Consider the following 18,885-nt stretch of genomic DNA (forward strand, 5'->3'; position numbering starts at 1 on the left):
CTTCCTTCCTTCCTGCACTCCACATCCAGCATGGAGCCCAACACAGGGCCTGAACTCATGACCCTGAGATCAAGACCCAAGCTGAGATCAAGAGTTGGATGTTTAACTAACCCAGGTACCCCTACTATGCCTTACTTGTAATTTAAATGTTATCATAGGTATGTTTGTACAGGAAAAAATACTATATACAGGGTTTGGTATAACCCACAGTTTCAGGCATCTACTGGGGGTCTTGGAATGTATCCCCTGCAGATACATTATACATTTACGTATAACATAAAATGTATCATCTTTACTATTTTTTTTTTAATGTTTTATTTCTGAGAGAGAGAGAGACAGCGTGAGCAGGGGAGGGTCAGAGAGAGAGGGAGACACAGACTCTGAAGCAGGCTCCAGGCTCTGAGCTAGCTGTCGGCACAGAGCCTGACACGGGGCTTGAACCCACGAACTGTGAGAGCATGACCTGAGCCGAAGTCGGACGCTTAACCGACTGAGCCACCCAGGTGCCCCTCATCTTTACTGTTTTTAAGTGTATATAATGTTAAGCATACTCAAGCTCTCCAGAACTTTTCCATCTTGCAAAGCTGAAAGTCTGTACCCATTAAACAACAACTCCCCATTTCTTTCTCCCCTGGGCCCTGGCAACCACCATTCTACTTTCTGTCTCTGAATCTGACTGTATACCTCGTATAAGTGGAATCACACCATATTTACCCTCTGGTGAATGGCTTATTTTGCTTAGCATAATGTCCTCAAGTCAAACGGCATCTCTTAACTAAGAATCTGTTTCTCTACCCAAGTAGGGTGATTATTATTACGATTATTTTACCAAGCACTGAAGGGGCCAGCTGCATGCATTGTTATGTGCATTAATATAGCGCCAGGGCACTGGGGGCCTCTGTCTGTTCTCCCTGTGATTCTGACTCCTACTTTTGAGAAATGCCAGATTCTAAGCACGGCAGGATGCTGAGAGGCACTGTGGACAGTAGCTGGTGACCTTGCCTTGTCTCTGTTGCCCCTCTTCACTGGGCATTGGCTGGGGAGGTCCCCAAATCCCTCACCTCCAGGAATGGGCTTCTCCAGAGGCCAAGGAGCAGAGCGGAGGAATATGGGTAAGGAGCTTCAGTTTCTGGATCTGTGAAATGGGGATAAATGGCAATTTTGCAAGGCCGTTGTGGGGGTTGACAGGGGTAGGGTCCATGAGAGGGTCCAGGTATGCAAAAGATCCCCCCTTCCACGTGGCAGGCTTCCCTGGGTTGCTGGTTACACCAGCGTTCAGTGTGGAAACTTTTCCTGATCCCTGAACTTGCGATCTGTCCACTTGCCTGTTTGTGTACTAAAATAAAAGCTTATAGAAATTAGCGACATTGCCCTCCTTCCACAGATAGACTGGGGGTGCCTCAGGGTCTCGGGGAGCTTTCCCCATGTCTGCGTACAGGGCGGGGTGCGGGAAAGGGGTCTCTACATATTAGGGGATGAGGTCCAAGCTGGAGCTCCTGCCTCAGCACCCTTCTCTGATGTTTCTCTGCCCCCTGGTGGTGGGAGGGGACCTCAGAAGAGGCACACTCCCAAGTGGTGCCCTCCCTGCCTGCAGAGCGCTTTGTGCCTGGATTCTTACCTTCTTGCCCACTTCAGCCAGGCTGGGAAGGATTGACTAGGGCCCAGAAGGCTCAGCCTGGGCTGAGGGTGGGGATGACGACAGGTAGGAGTGGGTCCGGCTGCAGGTGGAGTTGGTTGGGGCGGGGCTGCAGGTGGGGGCTGGAGAAGCTATTTAAGGGTAGGCGTGGGGCTGGTTGGCTTGTGCTCGCCGAGGATTCCTGCTCCCGCTTGCTGCGGGGCCCGCGGGGGCCACCATAAACAGCATGACTATGGGAGGCCTCTGGCTTTGGGTGCTGGGTCTGCTCTCTTTGCCAGGTAAGTGGGCTGCCAGCCTGCAGAGTGCAGAGTGGAGGTGAGAAGGGGGTGGCTGGAGCCTGCAGGGACCTGGAATTGATTGGAATGGCCCAGAAAACGGGCTCTCCAGGGATGTTTCCAGAAATCAGCTCCTAGGGGTGCCAAGAAAAGGCATCCTGAAGACCCTGAAAGCGGAGGGCCTGCCTGGCAGGAGGTGGCAAGTGTGGCCCCCAGGCATCCTTGTTTTGCTGGTCATGCCAGGCTTGCCCAGCCTAAGTCCAGTTTCCAGAGGCCTGGGCTGAGCAGGGAGGGGTGGGACAGGGTCCAGGCTAGCCCTTATCGCCTTCAGTGTTAGAGCCTGAGGTCTGTTCCTGCCTCTCTTTTTTGCTTCCTCCCCTATCTTTTTTTAAAAAATTTTTAAAAAAATATTTTTATTTCTAGGAGAGAGAGAGAGACAGCGAGACAGCGTGAGCAGGGGAAGGTCAGAGAGACAGGGAGACACAGACTCTGAAATAGGCTCCAGGCTCTGAGCTGGCAGTCAGCACAGAGCCCGACGCGGAGCTCGAACCCACGAACCGCGAGATCATGACCTAAGTGAAAGTCGGACGCTTAACCGACTAAGCCACCCAGGCGCCCCCTCCCCTATCTTTTATACACAGCTATTAAGAACCTGGGGCTGCCTTTTAGAACCTAGTGTTGGTCCCCTTAAAGGAGCTCCTTCCTCAAAGTTGTCTAGGCCTTGCCACCGGCTTGGACTGAGGGGAAGCCAGGCAGTCTCCCAGGACTTCTTTTTGGGGGCCTGCTTTCGTGAAGGGCCTGGCTGTCATGGTCTGATACCACCCCACCCCCCACGCCCTGTTGTCCTCTCTCACCAACGAGGGCACTTCGGGCATCATGGGTATGCGCCCGTCTGGGCCAGTTTTGATCCTAGGAGCACCGTCCGCCTCCAGCTGCTCGGAAGCCTGCGGAGCCAGCTTCTCCGAGGGCCTCAACCCCGAGGAGACCCAGACGTCCTGGGACAAGGACATCCCTGCGATTAACCAAGGTGAGAGCGCTGTGTCTTCTTGTGGGGGGGAGGGGCTACAAAACTGTACAAACAGTGTGGTGAAAACCATGCTGAACCCGCAGATGAGCAGACCAAGCTGGAAATGGGCCAGCTTACTGAGCTCTGGGTAAGTAGCAGTTCCTCGGTCTGTGGGCAACTTTTGAAAAGTATTTCTGTATCTTTTCTACTAGATTGTTCTATGCTTTTCTCTCTTCTTATGAAAGGATTTTAAAAATGGCCTGATAAAAGCATGGGTCTTTAGATGCTCCAGCTGTTGTTAAACTGAGTCGTTAGCGGGTGTTTGAAAAGATGTGAGCCACCTGGTGCAGGATAGTCTGCAGGTGTGAAGGTGTGCACTGGGCTACAAACACAAAGAGGTGTGAGGCCCACTGCCTCCCTGTGTGGGGATCTCCGCTGAAGAAAGAGACAATATGGGACACCTGGGTGGCTTAGCTGGTTAAGTGTCAGACTTCAGCTCAGGTCATGATCTCATGGCTTATGGGTTTGAGCCCCGCATCAGGCTCTGTGCTGACAGCTCAGAGCCTGGAGCCTGCTTCGGATTCTGTGTCCCCCTCTCTCTCTGACCCTCCCCTACTTGTACTGTGTGTGTGTGTGTGTGTGTGTGTGTGTGTGTGTCTCAAAAATAAATGAACGTATAGATAACCTAGAATTAAACTGCTAGGGGAAAAAAACTGGGGTTCAGATGTTGGAGCCAAAGTGTGTGTGTGTGTGTGTGTGTGTGTGTGTGTGTGTGTCGGGGGGGGGGTGTGTGACAGGGGGATCTCCTGGAGGGATGGGAATCTCCTGAATGTGGTGGCCACTGTATGACCGCCCCTCCTCTTTGCGAGCCACTTGCTGCCCCAGCACTGCGGAGCGTGAGCAAGGCTGTATGTATGCCACTTTGTGATGACTGCGACTGGTCTGGAGGTAGTCAGAACCAATCTGAGGCTTTCCTGACATTGACTTTCAGCTGCCATGGATACTCTCAGCTAGGGTTGCTGGAGCCCAACAGCTATCCAAGAGGCCCTTTACCAGGAAGCACCCCATCCCCAGCTGCCGGGAATATTGACCGCTAAGGCCTCGCAGCTGAAGGCCCTCTACCAGGGATGTCTGGGAAGCTACCCCCTCCCCCGCCTGAGGCGGCCCACCGTGACTCCTATGGGCCATGGGTCAGCCCCCTGCCTCAAAGTGGAAGAAGTCTGTGTGCCACTGGGGGTCCAGAGCCCCTGTGGGGTCAGACAGAGGCTGTACCCTGGAGGAGTTGGGGACCCCCAGCACCCCTCAATAAATCACTTACAGGTGCTTCCCCTGTTCAGGCTCTGCTTCTAGGAAACCCAACCTAAGGTACCTCCAGGGTGCCACGCCCTCCTCTAAGGCTCCTCGTGGGCTGATCTGTTAGTCAAGAGGTTGTGGAGGAAGGGCTGGCGGCTGTGGCAGAAACGGAGGCTGGAGACGGAAGCAGGGACCTTGTCACTGCAAAGGTCCTGAACATCCTATCGATGGGTGGGAATTAGAGGGGGGATGAGGGGGCCCAGCAAAGTCCAAGGCATGTTGCTAGAGTATGGCCTGTGCTGGAGAGGGAGATGAAGGTGACTTCTGGAGGAAAAAGTCTGCCCCTGAGTAGCAGAGAGGCTCGAACGCAGGGGGAGGACTTGGGACTGGATAGTGTGGGTTGTAGGAGCTCTGGGCTGTGTTTGAGCACGGGAGAGGCGTGGCTGGGCTGAGAAGCATTACACACGTTTGTAGCTGGGAGACTCAGAGGGACCATGTGACTTGCCTGAGGCCACACAGCCTTGGAGCCCAGAGCTTCAGAGTCAGGAAGGACAGATTTTGGGGTTGCTTCTGGGCCTGTCAACACCCCCCACCCTGGGATTTTGGGGGGCATGGGCTCACATATCTCCTTCCCTTCCTTCCTAGGGCTCATCCCAGAGGAAACCCCAGAGAGCAGCTTCCTCCTGGAGGGGGACATCCTCCGGCCGGTGAGTGGGAGCACGCATACATGTCAGTGTAAATAACTTCTCAGATGTCGTTGGAGGCCTTTGAGCTCAGCCTCTGGGGTCATGGGGGCGTGACATGTGAGGGACCCATCTCTGTTGCTCCTGGCTTGATAGAAGCCCTCCCCTCTTCTTGCTAAAGTCACAGTGAATATTCAACAATTAGCCAGACTGAAAGAAAGGGAGGGAGGGTAGCCTCTGCAGTGGTAACAGCAATCAGTCTGGGAGGGCTTCCTGAAGGAGGGTATTTGAGCCCTCAAGATCTAGCTCAGTACCGTGCCCAGGGGAGGTGCTCAGAAAGTACTGGAATGAAGAGATGAGCACCAGATTGGCTGGTGGGGCTGTGGAGAGGTTGTGGTGGTGAACACTGGGGTGTAGCCCCTGTTTGGGGAGGTAATGCAGGGACCCCATCCTGGGGGGTGGGGAGGAGTGAGGGGTGGAGTCAGAAAGGGAGAAGGCTGGGTGGGAATTAGGGTGACTTAGCCAGGGAGACCAGAATGCATGGTGTTTAGGAGAACTGAGCCATGTTTAGGAGACTGGGTGGCAGAGGTATCCTGACCAGAACCGCAATCTGGGGAGAGTGAGACAGTTGTGCTGTTCGGTGGCCGCCCATGGGTGGCACAGCATGAGGCTGGGCTGAAGAGGCAAAGGCTGGGGCCGAGCAGGAGCCCTGTGGGTGGGGTGAGGCCCCTGTTCCTGGTTATTCAGTGAGGAAGGGGTAAGAGCAGAATCCAGTGAAACCTGTGGTAGCCAGTGGGGCAGGACCTTCCATGAAGCCTGCGCCTTAAAGGGTTTTGGTTGGCGCGAGACAGGAAAAAGGAATTGCTGAGGCCAAGGGTGTTGCCTCAGCAGCAGCCCTAGAAGGACCCTTCCTCATCTTTCCATGGAGCTTCAGGGATGTTCGGCTGACTGCTGTGTTTCCAGAAGGACGAGACTGCTGGTGGAGCTCTGAGCTTTTCTGAACTAGGCCACCCCAGGGAGCTGGGACTCCTAGTCGGCCTCCTCAGGAACAAGGACTTTTGCTTTTCTGTTGGACAGAATTGGTTACAAGTTCTCTTCTGTAGAACAAAGGGTGGTGGTGGTGGTCATCACGGACACCCTGGTGTCCTCATCCCCCTCCTGGACCCACGTCCTGCTTCTCACGTCTTTAGGGCTCTTATGGCCCAAGATTTGGCACAGCTGGGGGCAAGACGCTAGGCTGGCCTATGTCCCCAGGGGCCTCTGAAATGCTCTCTCTCTTCAGAGTCCCTTCCGGCTGTTCTCGGCTACCAGCAACAAGTGGCCTAAGAACGGGGAGGTTGTGGAGGTCCCCTTCCTGCTCTCCAGCAAATACGGTGAGTGAGCACATGACCCTGGTCCTGGGAGCTGTGGGCCGGCCTCCCTCCAGCCCAGGTCCCTCCTCCCCACGCAGCTTGGGCTCCTCTCTGGGTTTCTTCCTCTGCCTCTACTCAGACACCACCAAAGAGCCCTTCCACAAGAATATTCCTGAGGGCCTCCTGAGCTGGGAGGGATAAAACCCCAGAAGAGCTGATGGGGGGGACATCCAATCACTATCCCATCCATTTCAAGACCAACCCAGAGAACAGGGACCGACCCAAGGTCACAGAGTTGAGGCCTGTCTGGGACCCAGCTTCTACCTTTCCCTTCCGCAAGCTTCAGGTTACTCTTTTTTTTTTTTTTTTTTTTAATTTTTTTTTTTATTTTGAGAAAATAAACAGTGTGAGTGGGGGGAGGGAGGGAGAGAGACTGACCGAGACTCCAAAGCAAGCTCCAGGTTCTGAGCTGTCACCACAGATCCCGATGTAGGGCTCGAACCCATGAACCATGAGATCATGACCTGAGCTGAAGTTGGACGCTTAACTGACTGAGCCCCCCAGGCGCCCCTACCCTTTCTTGACATTCCATTTTGGAAGAGTGATTTGAAGCTCTGTGGTCACCCTGCACCCAGACTCCTAACGGGTCACAAGGGCTCTGGGGTCTTGGCGAGAGGTTCAGCCAGGGTGTTGCCTCCCCAGATAAATCCAGCCGTGACATCCTCTTGAAGGCATTTGACGAGTTTGAACGCTTCACGTGCATCCGGTTTGTTGCCTACCAGGGCCAGAGAGACTTCATTTCCATTGTCCCCATGTCTGGGTAAGTACTCCTGTGGGCGTGTGGATCCACGCATAAGCATGCATGTGCAGGGTGGGTTTCTCAGCTTCTGCCTTCAGCCTGGCTTTAACTAAGCCATTGTCTAAGACCTACTTCAGGCCTTTTCTTCCCAGATCCAAAGCTCCCCACTACCATCTGAGTGGTTTGCTCTATGGGAGCTAGATCTACAAATACCCAGGGCAGAAGGTGGAGAAGGAGGGGAATTAGGTGCTTGACCCTCAAGAAACCCTCCTCTGTGGAGACTTTACGGTCTGGAGAATGGGGACACCTTTCATGGGACACACCTAGCCTTGGATCCGGGTTTCAGAGTGTAGGAGCCACCTAACACTGGGCGAGAGCTGATCTTTGAGGCTCTCCTGCCTTCTCTGTGAAAGTGGGGATAATGGCAATACCCATTACCTAGCTTGTTAGAGACCTAAGATCATGTGTGAAAACCTTGACTTGGGGACCTCTACATCAGATGTTCACCCAATGAGCTGCTTCCGGTATCGGTGCTCCCATCTATTTCTACATCTTCCTTGCACCCCAGACTAGTAATGAGTTCCAGTGTATCCATTTCACAGATGCCCAAGCAGTGAAGGCACTTGGGAACTGCAAACCTGGGACTAGAATCCAGGATGGAGATTACCTGTTGGTGCTCCTTCATCCCAGGACTTGGGAGGAGGGGAAAGGGGCCTGGGTGTGCTCTGGATCTCTGGTGCCTACCCCATGTTCTCTGCTGGCCCCTGTAGGTGTTTCTCCAGCGTGGGACGCAGCGGAGGGATGCAGGTGGTATCCCTGGCACCTACCTGTCTCCAGAAGGGCCCAGGCATTGTCCTGCATGAGCTCATGCATGTCCTGGGCTTCTGGCATGAGCACTCACGGGCTGATCGGGACCACTATATCCGTGTTAACTGGAATGAGATCCTCCCAGGTAAGCCAAATTGTGCACAGCCCATGCTGGACCTGGGGTCTTGGGGAAAGAGGGCAGCAGGCACTAGCCAGGGCCTGAAGAGTTGCCTGCAGCTTTAGAAGAGGTTCTTCATCTTCCCTACCACTTGCCTATCCACCATAGGGAAGTGGGGCTCCTGCTTCTCTTTGAGACCTGGAGATCGTCCAGATACTGCTGCTCTGGGCCTCAAACCTTCCATCTGCCCACCCATAGTCATGGCCTAGGTAGGACATCACTATTTGCTTTGTGCCTCCTTTTTTCTCATGAACACAGCCAGGTACCTGGGGAGGGAGTTGGTGGTATCCTTTGAGCCTTGTTCATGGTGTACGCAACTAGCGGTCCCCATGCTGCTGTGTGGGCAGGGGCAGGCCTTGTGTGCCAACTGCAGGGGCTGAGCCAAGACCGAAGGCCCGAGAGTAGTGGACTGTGTGTGCCAACTGCCAGATGCAGGAGGCTGAGGACCACACTGCAGGCGCTCAGTCCTTGTGAGATGGGCACTAATGGGCCTGCCGCATAGAGGAAGACAGAGGGGCCATGTCCTAACAGGTGGCAGGGACAAAGCTAAGGCTGGTCTGGGAGTGGGCCGCTATGTTGGATGGTGGTGAGCAGGATCTGTGTGCTGGCCGTGGAGCTGAGTGCTGGGCATCTGATCCCCGTCATGGTGGGATCCCACCCTTGTGGGGGGACAGCTTGATTCAGGAGGTGAGAGGAGTACAGTTAATCCCTTCATGAAAGAAGGAAGCAGAGCAGATGATCAGGGGTTTGGTCTGGAAGAATGGGTGTAAAAGGGGAAGGGTTAGAAGGCTTCCTGGCATGAGCACTTCTGTTGTTGTGGGGGGGAATCAGGTGAGGTGGGTGGGATGGGGTGCTGCTCAAGGTATCAGCATGCATGGAGCCCCAGGGAAAGGGTGCTCTGGGGGAGACATGAATAGCACCTGATATGAGAGGAGGGAGGAGCTTGAGATCAGAGCTTAGTCTAAGGAAGGGGATGATGATAGTGATTATACTCGGAAGGATTGCAGTCTGTTTTCAAAGGGCTCATGGAATACTTGTGAAAACTTCCCATATGATAGAAAAATATCAAATTTGAAAAAGTTAACTCAAATGCTTTGGTGATGTAAAATGCAAAGTAGAAAATAAATCACAACTAAAGTTGTTCTACTTGGAAATTCAAGTCTAAAAAACAATCCTTTCTTTTAGTTCCAAGGTTAAACTGCAGGAATTATTAAAAAAAAAAAACCCCATAACACATTAGAAACAATCATTCAGAGCTAAAGCAATGTTTAGGGAAAATGGGTAGACTTAAATACTTATCAATAAAAATGGAAAAAATGAAGACTTTTAATCCAAGTTAAAAAATCGAGCAGGAGGGAATGGAGTTAAAGACAGAAGTTAATAAGTTAGAAAACCAACGTCACTCATAAACTCAACAGTGGTTTTCTTAACCATAAAACCGGTTAGAACACCAGATACCCTAGTGGGGGGAAAACTGTTTAAGAATGAAGAGAAATGAGGGGTGCCTGGGTGACTCAGTCAGTTGAGCATTCAGTTCTTGATTTCAGCTCCGATCATGATACCAGGGTCGTAAGATCGGGTCCCACCTAGGACTCTGTGCTGAGCATGGAGCCTGCTTAAGATTCCCTGTCTCTCTCTGTCTTCACTCCCTCTGCTCCTCTCCCCACCTCCCTCCCTCCCTCCCTCCCTCTCTCTCTCTCTCTCTCTCTCTCTCTCTCAAATAATAAAATTCTAAAACATGAAGAGATGTGAGAATACATTTGTATTGGTATGTACATAACAAACTGCTAAGATATATAAACTAATAACAGTAATTAACTGGGGGTGGGGAGTAGGAACTCGGAAGGAGGGGGAGGCTTATCACCTAGCTCAACATTTTTTTTTTTTGACTTAAAGAAAATTCTTTTTAATGTCTATTTCTGAGAGAAACAGCCTAAGGAGGGGGAGGGTCAGGGAGAGAGGGAGACACAGAATCTGAAGCAGGCTCCAGGCTCTGAGCTGTCAGCACAGAGCCCCACACGGGACTTGAACCCATGACCCGTGTGATCATGACCTGAGCCGAAGTCGGACGCTTAACTGACTGAGCCACCCAGGTGCCCCTTTTTTTGACTTTTAAACCAGGTGAATATATTGCCTGTTCAAAACTGTTTAATATCTTAAGGGTTTTTAAAAGGAAGAAGTAGGCATACTCTAGAGGCGAGTATGGCAGGTTGTGGAAGAGGCTGGCTGGGCCTGGGGTAGGGGCCAGCTGGGAGAGCAAATACCCAGGGTCTGGCTGTTTTCTCAGAGGCTCACTGTGAAGGGCAGGGCAGCAGCTGGGGGAGGGAATCTTGTCCCTCTCAGGCCTGGGGGACCCAAGTGATGGGGAAAACGGGTGCTCTGGCCAGTGGGGAAGTGCTGCATTTGAATGTGGAGGGGTGGGTGCTGCTGGCCTGAGGCAGAAAGAACAAGGTGACTGCTGGGGAGAGGGAGCCCAGCAGCAGGTGGCGGGCGAGCGGGTCTCTAAAGTTGAACAGTTGGTGAGCTTGAGAGCAGAAAGCAGTGATGTGAACTCTAGGAAGCCGTGATGCCCTGTGTTTCCACATCAGCTAGTGCTGGTCTGGGCCCCTTGAGGGGAGGGGAGGAGCTGGTATTGAAGGCACCAGGCACCAGATGGGGGACCAGGGACTGGTTGGTACTGGGGGTGGGGGGGGGCGCATCTAAGTGTAGTTTTGGATCTGTCAGCTCCTGTAGGGTACGAGTTCCCAGAAGGCCCCTGTCACCCGCCCCCTTCCTCCCCCTCCCTCCCCTGCCCTCTTTCCTGATCACCAAGTAAGTTTTGTTTTTGTTTTTACAGGCTTTGAAATCAACTTCATCAAATCTCGGAGCAGCAACATGCTGGTGCCCTATGACTACTCCTCAGTGATGCACTATGGGAGGTGAGGACCCCCTCCCCTCCCTTCCCCTCCCCCGCTCCCAGGTTATCTGGATTCCAGAGTCCCCACCTGCTGGGTTTCAGGCTTGCCTTCAGCCGGCGAGGGCTGCCCACCATCACACCGCTCTGGGCTCCCAGTGTCCACATTGGCCAGCGATGGAACCTGAGCACCTCGGACATCGCACGGGTCCTCAGGCTTTATGACTGCAGCCCAAGTGGCCAAAGTCCCGGTGGGAGAGGTGAGTGATTTGAGGAATTTAGAGAAGCCTACTATATTGAGGTGGTGTCCATGAGGGTGAGGTGGTAGAGCTGAGGCTGCAGAGGTGGGCAGGGCCAAATCACTGGGGTTTACCACAAGAGATAGAAAACAAGGTATGTGAAAATTCTCATGCAGGGGTAAGAACTCTTAGGAATAGAAGTCACTTTTTTTTAAAATGTTTTATTTATTTCTGAGAGAGAGAGAGACAGACAGCGTGAGCAAGGAGTGGTCAGAGAGAGAGAGGGAGATACAGAATCTGAAGCAGGCTCCAGGCTCTGAGCTAGCTGTCAGCACAGAGCCCGACGCGGGGCTCGAACCCACAAACCGTGAGATCATGACCTGAGCCAAAGCTGGGCGCTTAACCGACTGAGCCACCCGGGCGCCCCAGAAGTCACTTTCTTAACCTTAACATGGGTATCTGCCAAAAACCCAGAGCAAAAATCAGTTTTAGTGTTAAAGCACTAAAATCAGGACCAAAACATTTTTACACTGTTGTGCCATTCTATTCAATACTGTAGCTAGGGCCTTAACTACTGTAGTATGGCAAGGAAAAATAAAAAATCTGAGTATTGGGAAGGAGGCAAAACTGTCACTACTCAAAGACGATGATTACCTACATTGAAAGCAACCAAACCTATTAAGTTATTTGAAGCAAAAGAATTTTAAAAGGTAGCTATATAGAAACGTAATTTCTGGGGCACCTGGGTGGCTTAGTCAGTTAAGCGTCCAACTCTGGCTCAGGTCATGGTCTCCCGGTTCTTGGGTTTGAGCCCCGCATTGGGCTCTGTGCTGACAGCTCAAGCCTGCTTCCAGGTCTGTGTCTCTTGTCTCTGCCCCTCCCCAGCTCATGCTCTGTCTCTATCTCTCAAAAATAAATGTTAATTAAAAAAAAAATAATTCCTTAATGTTATTTTTAAGTTTTTTATAGTTGAGACAGAGACACAGCGCATGAGCAGGGGAGGGGCAGAGAGAGGGAGACACAGGATCTGAAACAGGCTCCAGGCTCTGAGCTGTCAGCACAGAACCCGACGTGGGGCTCGAACCCATGGACTGCGAGATCATGACCTGAGCCGAGGTCTGACGCTTAACCAACTGAGCCACTCAGGCACCCCCCCCCCCTTAATGTTTATTTTCGGGAGGGAGAGGGAGAGAGAATGAACAAGTAGAGAAGGGGCAGAGAGGGCGGGGACAGAAGATCTGAAGTGGGCTCTGTGCTGACAGCAGAGGACCTGATGTGGGGCTTAAACTCCCATGATCTCCTCTCACGTGAAGTCAGATGCTTAACCAACTGAGCCACCCAGGTGCCCCAGAAACAATTTCTATTTGAGTACATCAATAATTGGAACACATTAAAAAAAATGCCATTATAATAGAAATAATACAAAATTCCAAAGAATAAATCTGACAAAAGTTACATAAAAAGTTCTATGGAAAATTAACCTTTAAGAATCTTTAATGATTTTAATAAATAGAGATATATATCATGTTCATTAATAGGCAGTGTAAAAACATCAGCTCTGATCTATAGATTTAATACATTCTCACTGAAAATCCCAAGAAGCTTTTTGGCAGTCTTGACAGGTGAAACTAAAGCTTGTGTAAAAGCACAAAAGGCAAATAATAGCCAGGATACCCTTGAAGAAAAATAAGTGGAGGAGCTTCCCCCAGCAGGTAACAAGTTATACATTTCTATAAATATATTTTATAAACCATATAACATATAAAATATACATTCATATATACACTTAAAATGTATAGCTTCTAAAAGGTCTCTCTAAATGCATAACATTGATGGAAGGATAGATGATTGCCCATTGGAACAGAATGGAGAGTGCATAAATGAATGCATAATGGATTATGCATTAACTAGTTATCCATTGGAAAATTTCCTAACTCATGCACAAATATATTCCAGATATATATATACACACGTGCGCATGTGCACACACATACGACTTCCATATAAATAGAAAAAGCTTTAGGGGAAAAAAAACCATAGTAAAATATGTTCATGACCTTGGAATAGGTAAGGATTTCTTTTTTTAAGTTTATTTTTGAGAGAGAGAGTGTGAGCAGAGGAAGGGCAGAGAAAGGGCTCCAGGCTCCAAGCTGTCAGCACAGAGCCCAATGTGGGGCTCGAACCCGAGAACCATGAGAACCATGAGTGGAAATCAAACGCTTAACTGACTGAGCCCCAGTAAGGATTTCATAAATAAGATACAAAGCAAACCATAAAACTGCAAAGAGTCATAAATACAACCACATTGATAACTATTATACTATAACTACATAACTACTGCTTATACTAGAACTACATAATAACTACTGCTTATGCTATAACTACATAACTACTTATCAAGACAAAGTGAAAATACAAGTTACAAATCAGAAGAACTTTTGCCACCCATAACTAATTGTATCTAAAATACATGTGTATCTTACATCTTAATACACAATAACATACATAAATACATGATAAGAAAAAGAAATACAAAGTAGAAAAATGGGCAAGAGACCTAATAGGGGAAAAAACCAAATGGGAAATAAACACCAGACAATCAGCCTCATTCAAAATTGAGGAAATGGCAAGTGAAAACCAGTACTACCATTTTATACCCCTTAAATTGGCAGAAATTTAAAAACCTGATCATACCCAATACTAATAAGAAAATGGAGCAGTGATCATGTTCATACCCTGCAGACAGGAGTGTAAATTATTGCAGCCACTTCGGTAAGCAGTTTGACTTTTTTTTTTTTTTTTTTTAATAGCAAGTTTAATTGACTTGGCCAATGTCCCATAACCAGTAAGTGGCAGAGGCAGTATTTTTTTTAAATGTCTTTATTTACTTGAGAGCGAGAGGAAGACGGAGAATCCCAAGCAGGCTCTGCACTGTCAGCACAGAGCCCGAGGCAGGGTTCAAACTCACAAACCATGAGATCATGACCTGAGCCAAAATTAAGAGATGCTTAACTGACTGAGCCACCTAGGGGCCCTGACATCCTTGAGGTTGAAGTTTGTATACTCCATGACCTAGGTCATCTTGCATGTGAGTGTCCCCAAGCCCAGCCTGAGGTAATCAGGATCTGTGCTCCCTCTAGGGTTGCATCTTCTGGAAATTTTATGTAAATAGAATCATAGGATATGTGCTCTTTTGTGACTGGCTTCTTCATGTTTTCAAGGCTCATCCGTATTGTGACCTATATTAGTACTTCATTCTTTTGTTTTCAAATGACCCTCCAACTTGTATGGATACATTTTGTCCATTCATCAGTTGAAGGATATTTGGATTACTTCTACTTTTTGGCTACTATGATTAATATTGCTATGAATGTTTGTATACAAGATATTATGTGAACCTATGTCTTTTCCTTTGGATATACTTACCAATAGATTTCTGGGTCCTATGGTAACTCCAGATTTAATTGCTAAATTGTTTTCCAGATTGGTTGTATCATTTTTTTACTCTCAGAAGCAGTGTATATGAAGGTTCCAATTTCTCCATGCACTTACTAACACTAGCTACTATCTATTCTTTTGGTTATTTCTATCCTAAGTGGGTATGAAGTGGTAGCTCATTGTCCTTTTGATTTGCATTTCCCTAATGATCTCTCTATATGCTTACTGGTCATCGGTATATTTTCTTCAAAGAAGTAGGTTCAAATCTTTTTACCTGCTTGTCATTTGGGTTGTCTTTCTATTGCTGAGTTTAAAGTGTTCTTTGTGTATTCTAGATACGTGTCCCTTAGCAGAACTATCCTCATTTGCAAATATTTCTCACATTCTATAGGTTGATCGTGTCCTTCGAATACATTTTTAATTTTGATGGGGTCTGATTTATCTATTCTTTCACTGTGCTTTTGGTGTCCTATCTAAGTAGCCTTTGCCTAAGTCAAGTTCATGAAGATTTAATCCTAATCCTTCGCATGTGACTACCCAGTTCTAGCACCATTTTTTTTTTGGTTATTTTTGAGAGAGCACAAGTCGGGGAGAGGCAGAGAGGGAGATGGAGTATCTGAAGCAGGCTCTGTGACGAGAGTGGAAAGTCTGACGTGGGACTCAAACTCGCAAATCATGAGATCATGACCTGAGCCAAAGTCAGATGCTTAACACTGACCCATCCAGGCGCCCCTCTAGCACCATTTCTTAGACTGTTCTTTCCTATACATAATATCAAATATTACATACTTTTTTTTTTTTTTTAAAGAATAGATAATGTGGCAAGAGCTTTGTGGGTAACTATTGTCGAGGTTGGACTATCCTGAGGAATGGAATTGGGAAGTGGCTGGAAAGGGCTGTGGATCTAGGGAAGGTTTACCATGATGGTAGACATTCAAACATGCTTAGATGCCAAGATAACCCAATGGAGAAGGAGAAAGGATGCATTCAGAGGGCAGAGGGATGAGTATCTAGAACATTTGGGTAGGAGATGCCCTTGGTGGATATGTCTCCAAGGATATGTCTGAGCTTCCTTGGTCCTAATGAGAAGGAAGACAGGTGCAGACCTGACTTTGCATGTGGATCTTGATGTGTGGATGCATGGACTTCTGAGGGCTTTGGTCACAGAATGACATGAAGTCACTAGCCTAGTTGGGGAGAAGGGGATAGATGTGAAGGGAAAGGTGTGACAGTGCTGACTGGTGTACAGAAGAAGAAACCAGTCAGATACCCTGCAGGGCTGTGGGTGGTGCTGGGGCAGCTGGTGGCCAGGTGGAGGCATGGCATAGGTTGGTGACTTGGTTCTGCAGGACTGGGGTTTTGTGGGCAGGTGTGACGGGGGGGGGGGGGGCGGGGAAGGTGCTCGAGGAATAATTGCAGCGAAGGTTGTGCAGCCCAAGTCAGATGAGGAGAGCAGCCTGGAAGCGAGGAGCTTGTAAGCAGGAAGACCTCGGGGTCCATGTGCTCGAGGGCCTGGATCATCATATTTAAACAAGTGGGCTTGAAAGTACAGGAGTAGGCTGCCAGGAATGGAGATTCTGCAGTGGTGGTTTCTGGTACTGGCCAGGTCTGGTGGCAGGGAGGGAATGAACACTGAGATCAATGGGACCAGTGGGGAGAAGAGTCGCCGGTTGAAGCCTGTGTGCTCTGATTTGGTCAGTGTTTGTTGATGGAAGTTTGGGCTCATCATGGAGCCCTCAGTGCATGGGCAGGGGTGAGGGGTGATGGGTGAGCACTGAGAGGGTGGAGGTGCCTGGCCAGATAACTTGGGCTTAAGATGAAGAGATTTACAAAGCAGTGGGCAGCATCAGTGGTCCAGGAGAGGCAGTGAAGAACCAGAAGGGCCGGTCCCACTAAGTGCATGTGCCTAACAGTACTCAGTAATGTCCTCCTGACCCCTGGGGTTTAGAGGTGGATGGAAGTGCAGGAAAAGTTCTGTAGGAGGCTTCAGATGGGGGGGAGGTGAGAGCAGGGTGCCCCTCAGACAGGACCCCACAAGGTGTTGGAATAGTGAGGGCTGCAGTGCCATCCGCCCTCAGCTATCTGGTGGGCTGACCATCAGCAGCTGGGTGGGGGTGGGAGGCCATGGAAAAGCCCTATGGCTGGACTTCCTGATGGTGACTGAGAAGACCAAGAGGGGAGGGAATGGGATGGTTCTGTGGTCCTTCTCTTTAGGGGTTGAGAATTTGGGTCTTGAAAGCATTGAGCAGTGGCTTAGCAGGGGTGAGGCAGGTTTTCTCCAATGAGCTGAGCTATTCCTACGAATGAAACTGAAGGTCACTCTAGCTCCTACAGCCAGGCCACACATTTTCCTTCTATGATTCTGGGACATAACCTCCTCTCTCTCCTGCTTCAGGGTTCCAGCCCCACAGCGATGGTAGGAGCCCTACTGCCACCTCTAGGCCATACCTGCAGCAGCTTCTGAAGGTGTTGTTGGCAGAATCTGGGAGCCTCGATGCCAGTGGCTCCGAGGCTAGAGGCCAGCGTGTTGTTGCAGGGCCTGGAGAGAGCCCACGCAGGTGGACGCTCCCCGTGCTGAGCAAGTTGGGTGTGGAGGCCTCTGCAAGGCTGCTTCAGACCCCAGCTTCCTCCCTAAACTCAAGGCCTGGGGCAGGCATTCCTGGTATTGCTCTAGAGAGGTCCTGGCCAGCCCAAGTGCCCTCTGTACCACCTGCTGCATCTCCAGAAGCAGAAGACCAGCCAGTGCCCATCAAGGGTGCTTTGGGGAGCCCAGCTCTCCCAGGGGCACATGAACCTGAAAGTCCTTTCAGGGGAATGCCCAGAAGTCAAACCTGTGACTTCTGTCCCCAAGGGGGAAGGGAATCTCCATCTCAAGTAGCTGGGCTGCATAACCCCTAGCCCCCTCCTGGCAGCACCCTGTCTTCCAGCCCCAATCTGCCTATCTGTGTGGGGCCTGGGACTCTCCCTCTGCCCCTTTTTTCTCCATATGTTCTCCTAAGGGCTTCTGGGGACAGAGGAGACTTCTAGGTTTATCAAGAGATGACTGCCTCTGCCTGCTCTCAACTTCTGCCCCAGTCCTGGAGGCTGCTGGGAATCGGAGGTGACCTTCTCCAGGGCCAAGGGTCTGGAAAAGGGAGAGAGCAGAGGCAGGTTCCCTGGGAATCAGGGTGAGGGGATGAGTCACAGCACCCCCTGCATGCTAAGATACTGCCTCTGTCTCTCCCTTGGGCCAGGACTTGCGGGGGAGCCTATAGCTTCTGGGAGCAGCCTCCCAACCCTGATGTCTGGGTGCTGGGAGTGCTGCCCTGCAGCTGTAGCCCCCAGCCCTGCTCCCCAACAGGCTTCCAGCTTGCTCCCCTGCAGTGCAGGAAGGTTCTGGCTGCAGGGGTGCTACTCCAAGGGGCAGTGAGGAAGGAATGGAGGCCCCCACTAGCACTGCACAATGGGAAACTCAGCAAGAATGGGAGGCCCCTGATTGCAGGATTCAAAGCCCCTTCCCACCCTGCTCTGCTTTCCCAGGAACCTTCCCCTCCATGTAGGGACTTGGCCAGAAGAGGCCCTGGAAGGTGTGAAGGGGCGGTAGGGTGGGGTGGGGGTCACCCTGCTTCTCTTCCTTCAGCAAAGCCCTATTCCTAGCTCCTGCCTTCCTGTGTGAGGGCTGTTCCAGGGATGAAAAAGGTCTCCATGGGGGCTTACAGGCCAGGAGCCCCCAATCCTGGAGTGGCACTATCCTTATGGACTGTTGGAAGCCCCAGGAAGCCATGCGTGCAGTGGGAGTGAAGTAGGAGCCTGGGCCCTGCACCAGTGGGGCCGAGTGCCTCAGATGTTTGGGGGGAAGGCAAAAATAAAATTGGGTACTTGCTCTAAGAGCTAGGTACTGGGCTGTGCATGAGTGCATTTAACCTTGCCGACAGACCTGGGAGGGGCCCTCAGGTGGTTACACCCACTCTCCTGGGGAGGAGGGGGCGAAGCAGCCAGGCATGCCTGATGCGAGCCTGAGGGGCGTCAGGGCAGGGCTGAGGCTTGCTTCAGTTACTGGGAGAGCTTGGCCTTTGCCAGCCTCCTGGGCCGAGCCCGGGAGGCTGGAGCCTCTGCCCTCAGTCTGTCTTGGGTTTCAGTCTTGAGTTCAGGGATTTTCTCAGACTGAACTGGGGCCTGGTCTCCGGTATTCACATCAGGGAAGGATCATCGGGTGGGGAAAACCCTGTCCCTCTGCTTGTTCCCCAGACACGCGAGGAGGACTGAGTTTAGAGTGGGTGGTATGCTCCTAGCGGGGTGACGGTTCC

General features: G+C 50.7%; 1 protein-coding gene across 1 annotated transcript; it reads left to right on the forward strand.

Moving 5' to 3' along the window:
• The first annotated feature begins 1,868 nt into the window (after positions 1–1,868).
• On the forward strand, positions 1,869–17,497 carry ASTL (astacin like metalloendopeptidase). Its single transcript, XM_039231698.1, has 9 exons — positions 1,869–1,914; positions 2,813–2,938; positions 4,856–4,917; positions 6,176–6,266; positions 6,948–7,065; positions 7,815–7,996; positions 10,866–10,947; positions 11,028–11,182; positions 16,995–17,497. Exons 1-9 carry the CDS (start codon positions 1,869–1,871, stop codon positions 17,495–17,497), a joined length of 1,365 nt encoding a protein of 454 aa, XP_039087629.1.
• The last annotated feature ends 1,388 nt before the right edge of the window (positions 17,498–18,885 follow it).

Source organism: Hyaena hyaena, unplaced genomic scaffold (genome assembly GCF_003009895.1).
Source record: "Hyaena hyaena isolate Hyena2069 unplaced genomic scaffold, ASM300989v1 scaffold_57, whole genome shotgun sequence".
Taxonomy (NCBI): domain Eukaryota; kingdom Metazoa; phylum Chordata; class Mammalia; order Carnivora; family Hyaenidae; genus Hyaena; species Hyaena hyaena.